Below are 5,531 nucleotides of genomic sequence, written 5' to 3'. Positions count from 1 at the left end.
TTCTGTTTCAATTCAAATATGGATAGAAGTTTTTAATATGGCCTTGTTGAGACATTAAGCATGAATTCTTGGTATTCTTCTTTTAAGTCCCTTGATTGGTAAGGTTGCTTGAAGCAATCTCAAATGAAAAGTATGCTCCGCCTTCTTCTCTGATGGGTGGTGTGCAAAACTAAACAACACAGCATGTCAATAAAAGAGAATGGCAAACAATAAAACTTAATGACTGGTGTAAAAAATGCAGAAAGCTGCCATGTGCTCATCTTTGCATAACAATTTAGTCATGCTTGTTTTACTGTATTCCTGTGTTACTACTAGTGTATCATCTCCTCAGTTTTCTTTTTCCTGTCAGCTACAGGGACAGTTTCATCTAAATGAGATGCACAAGACTGGAGATGTGGTTCTGGGGGGACTGTTTCAAGTCCACTTTTCAAGTGTTTCTGATCTGTCTTTTACCTCACAGCCACAACAGCCTACTTGCCATGGGTAACAATGACGGAAAAAACCTACAAAAAAAAAGAAAAAGAAAAAGAAAAACTATCAAACTTAATTCAAAGAAAATATTTTGTATCTAAAATAACTATGCCATTCGGAAATAAATGCATGTATCTTGAAAAATGCAGCTGCTTTTATTAATGTTAAACAATACATTTAATTGTTATTGTTGAATTTTCTTAATTGTTTATAATATTAGTAATTTTGCAACATATGTTACATTTTAAAAATCTTGTTGTTTATTCAATAATAACTTTTTCTTGTCTTAGTGTGTATGTCCTAGGATTTAAGCTCGCACAAACCATGGCGTTTGCTATTGATGAGATCAACAGAAACACAAACCTGCTACCTAATGTGACTCTGGGATACACTCTTTATGATAACTGCCTTGAACTTGGAATTGGATTCCGGGGAGCACTGTCATTAGCCAGTGGTCAAGAGGATCAAATTGTAGTAGATGATACATGTGTTGGAAATCCTCCAGTTGTAGGGATTGTGGGTGATTCATCTTCTACAAATTCTATTGCAATCTCCAACGTCTTAGGTTTGTACAGAGTACCTATGGTAAGTTTTCTACTTGACCATGTGACTGTTTTCATGGATTAGTTTGATATAATTGAAAATGTAAAACCATTTTATGAATAAAAAAATAATGCAGTCATGATGACAAAGTTACGATATTTCTACGTGGATAGCTCTCCAATATACAGTCTGTATCTTTCACAGGTGAGTTATTTTGCCACATGTTCCTGCCTGAGTGACCGTCAAAAGTATCCATCCTTCTTTAGAACGATCCCAAGTGATGCTTTCCAGGTAAACATTTGTCACCAAAATAACAATGGAAACACAAAAGTATTTTTGAAGAAGACAATATTTGTGTAAAGGGGGAGAACACAAAAGGATATCAAAATGTTTGAAATGATAATATGATTAGTTTTAACAACTACACTCCATTTCTGTATTATCTCAGAGAAAAAGCTAAATTGCAGTTATATACGTATATATATATGCGGTTCTGTGAAGGCTGATAAACACATAATACACTGAAAAGTTTTATTTTAAATCTTTTTAATGCCCTTACCCTTTCATCTGTATTCACTTAGGTACGTGCAATGATTCAGATTCTAAAGCACTTCGGCTGGACTTGGGCAGGTCTGCTTGTGATTGATGATGATTATGGGCTTCATGCAGCCAGATCCTTTCAGTCTGAGCTGAGTGTGTCTGGTGAAGGTTGCCTGGCCTACACTGAGGTTTTACCCTGGGACAAAGACACAGATGAACTCAGGAGGATTGTTGATGTGATGAAAAAATCCACAGCTCGAGTTGTCATTGTCTTTGAAATTCCTAGTCGTATGATAAGCCTGATGGAAGAGGTTTGGCTTTAAAACACTTTAATTATTACTAGTTACAAAAGTCTGAATCACCATATCATGTAAAACACGTATTACATCATTATTTGAATTGGTACAGAAAATAATTACATAAATTTTATTTACAAGATGAATAGCTGCCTCATTGGCATAATAATGCCACTAAAGAAGTTCTACTTATAGTATCATTTCATAGATTTGGTCTAATTTAATTCACAGGTAGTAAGGCAAAATGTGACTGGCCTACAATGGATAGCCAGTGAAGCCTGGGCAGAATCTGCTGTGCTCCAAACACCTCACTTTATGCCATACCTGGGTGGTACACTGGGTATCACCATTCGTCGAGGAGAAATACCAGGGCTCAGGGAATTCCTGTTACAAATACGTCCTGATCTACATCACAACAGTAGCTACGGAAATAGCATGGTGAGAGTTGAACCCTTTCAATCAATCAAATCAATCAATCAATCAAGGCTTTATTCGTCACGTGCAGTTTGCCCTGCAGTGAAATAGGACCCCCCCCCCCCCCCCCCCCTTACCTTACACACATAACACAGACATCACATGGGGATAAAGCTCAGAGATCAGTAGCCTTAAAGAAAAAAAAACACTGAAATATACACTACAATGGGAAAGTACAAGAGAGACCTCTACTCATACTGGGCTCCTGGGAGGACAGTATGAGAACAGGAAACAAAAAAACTCCTCTGCACAAAAAAGCACATAAATGTCCACGACACAACATTATGGAACACGTGACAAGCCACAGGGTCGGGTGGGGGGTGAGGAGTAATCCGAAGCAACCACAGCAGCCATCCTGCCCAGCGCTACCATTCCAGCGCGGGCTCAGAACCGCCGTGTTCCCAAGAGGCAACAAGCATTGAAGGCGTTTGGAAAGGGGGGGGGGGATGAGTGTGTGCATATCAGTGTATATGTATGTGTGTGCGTGTCCAGAGTTCAGCTGAGAAAGTGTCCTTCACCCTGCTAGGCTAAGTAAACAGTCTTCCAGCCAACCCAGGTGGCCTTACATGGAATAGGAAGGAACAGACTAAACGCAGTCGTTATCAGGGTGTTTTTGTTCGGCTCCAGCCTTGCGACCGCAGCTGGCTCCGAAAGGGTATCCGCATGAAGTGATGGTGCTTTTTACTTAAGTGCGAACAGCTCATAGTGATAGTGATAGTCACAACAAATATATATTTTCATCACGTGTAGCAAATAATTTTCAATATATTTCAGGTGAATCAGTTTTGGGAATTTACATTTCAGTGCAGATTTGCTCCAGCTCCAGCAGGCTGGCTGGAAGGTGGGGGTGCAATATGCACTGGACAGGAAGATCTAGGAAATGTTGACACTGAGTACTTGGACATTTCCAACTTGAGGCCTGAGTATAATGTGTACAAAGCCGTTTATGCTCTTGCACATTCCCTTGATGATATGCTGCGGTGCAAGCCAGGAAGAGGGCCTTTTAGTGGGGACAGCTGTGCCACTTTACAGTCACTGGAGCCTTGGCAGGTGTGATATAATTTTACACACCACCTTTGAATAAATCATTTGCTTTATAATTACTTTTGGTGCAAAAAGTAATTTAATTATTCTATGTCCTTTTTAAACAGCTTGTTTATTACATGGAAAAGGTAAACTTCACCACTCCATCTGGGGATCAAGTGTCATTTGATGAGAATGGTGATGTGGTACCAATTTATGATGTTATTAACTGGTTGTGGCTCCCTGATGGAAGCACTAAAGTTCAAAATGTAGGTGAGGTCAAAAGGTCAGCTTTCAAAGGTGAAGAACTCATACTTGATGAAGGCAAAATCTTCTGGAACTTTGAATCCAAAAAGGTTAGATATGTTTTTATTTGACAAGTACCTTTTATGACATTTACAGTATATAGAATTGTAGCAGGCAATAAATATTTATTTTTTATGTCCAATAGCCACCTCGATCAGTATGCAGTGAGAGTTGTCCTCCTGGTACCCACATGGTGAGAAGGAAGAGAGAGCCCGAATGCTGTTTTGACTGCATCCCTTGTTCTGAGGGAAAAATCACTAACAAGAGCAGTGGGTGTTTATCATTCTGTATGACATAATTGATTTAATTTCTGTGAAATATAGTATGCATTTAACCATCAACCCCTCTTTGTCAGGCTCCTTGGAGTGCACCAGTTGTCCAGAGGATTTTTGGTCAAACCCCCAGCGTGACCACTGTATTCCTAAGAAGACAGAGTTTCTATCCTATCATGACCCTTTGGGCATTTGTTTGATGGCAACCTCCTTACTGGGAACATTTATATGTGCTGTTGTTCTGGGGATCTTTATCTGCCATCGCACAACACCTATAGTTCGTGCCAACAATTCAGAACTTAGTTTCCAGCTATTGTTGTCACTTAAGTTGTGTTTTCTGTGTTCACTTTTGTTCATTGGACGACCCAGGATCTGGACATGCCAACTCAGACACGCAGCATTTGGGATCAGCTTTGTGCTTTGTGTCTCATGCATCCTGGTAAAAACCATGGTTGTTCTGGCTGTGTTCAAAGCCTCCAAGCCAGGAGGGGGAACCAGTCTGAAGTGGTTTGGTGCTATGCAGCAGAGAGGAACAGTTCTATTTCTGACATCTATTCAGGCAGCCATCTGCACTACCTGGCTTGTCTCTTCCTCTCCAACTCCACATAAAAACACCCAATACCACAATGACAAGATAGTGTATGAGTGTGCAGTTGGGTCAACTGTTGGTTTTGCAGTGTTATTGGGCTATATTGGTGTGCTGGCTTTCCTCAGTTGTCTAATTGCATTCCTGGTGAGGAATCTCCCTGATAGTTTTAATGAGGCCAAGCTCATCACATTCAGCATGCTGATCTTCTGTGCTGTGTGGGTGGCCTTTGTTCCTGCTTATATCAGCTCGCCAGGAAATCTTGCAGATGCAGTGGAGGTGTTTGCCATTCTTGCTTCAAGTTTTGGACTCTTGATCACACTGTTTGGACCCAAATGTTACATAATCCTGTTGAGACCAGAGATGAACACAAAGAAAGCTGTTATGGGCCGTGGGATTGTGTCATAAAATTTTCAGTTTATGTCAATATGTGTGTGTGTGTGTGTGTGTGTGTGTGTGTGTGTGTGTGTGTGTGTGTGTGTGTGTGTGTGTGTGTGTGTGTGTGTGTGTGTGTGTGTGTGTGTACGTGTGTGTGTGTGTGTGTGTGTTGTATATATTGCACAGTATAGACCAAATATTAAATAAAGAAGTAATTGAAAAATGTTAAATATTAAAGAAAGTTATTCAGTCTTTTTTGCTGTTGTTCTTTTACAATGCAGTTTACATACAAAGCAACCAGACTTTTCAAAGATAGGCATTAACTTTGTTACCCTCCACTCTAAAACTAACCTATTAAGGAAGATAAATGTAATTGAAATTATTTTAATAAACTAAGCTTTCAAGTTGGATTCATTTAGCAGTTTTACTCTATATTCTTGTATATTTGGTCTGTCTTGAACTGATGGTGATCAAAACCATGCTGATCATTTCATGAAAACAACTCGGGCAGGACTCAAATACAGGTCTCAACTTTCAAACTTCAGTGCAGTTTGTTCTCAGTTCAAAATGTGCGACAATCAGAACTTAAGAGTAGTGACAATGCCAGGCTCCCAGACACACATAGCTCTCCAACACTTTTCT

General features: G+C 39.7%; 1 protein-coding gene across 1 annotated transcript; it reads left to right on the top strand.

The window, feature by feature from the left end:
• Window positions 1-361: 361 nt before the first annotated feature.
• On the top strand, window positions 362-4,919 carry LOC309688512 (extracellular calcium-sensing receptor-like; the record flags this gene model as incomplete). The annotated part of the gene is made up of 9 exons (XM_082504305.1): window positions 362-483; window positions 762-1,056; window positions 1,219-1,305; window positions 1,596-1,865; window positions 2,082-2,288; window positions 3,099-3,374; window positions 3,476-3,703; window positions 3,799-3,922; window positions 4,009-4,919. Exons 1-9 carry the CDS (start codon window positions 377-379, stop codon window positions 4,917-4,919), a joined length of 2,505 nt encoding a protein of 834 aa, XP_082360431.1. The 5' UTR covers window positions 362-376.
• Window positions 4,920-5,531: the final 612 nt, after the last annotated feature.

The sequence above is a fragment of the Aulonocara stuartgranti genome, assembly GCF_965226115.1.
Source record: "Aulonocara stuartgranti genome assembly, chromosome: 14".
NCBI classification, from domain to species: Eukaryota; Metazoa; Chordata; class Actinopteri; order Cichliformes; family Cichlidae; genus Aulonocara; species Aulonocara stuartgranti.
Note: the sequence above shows the minus strand (reverse complement) of the source record. Positions and strands in the feature narration are given on the sequence as shown.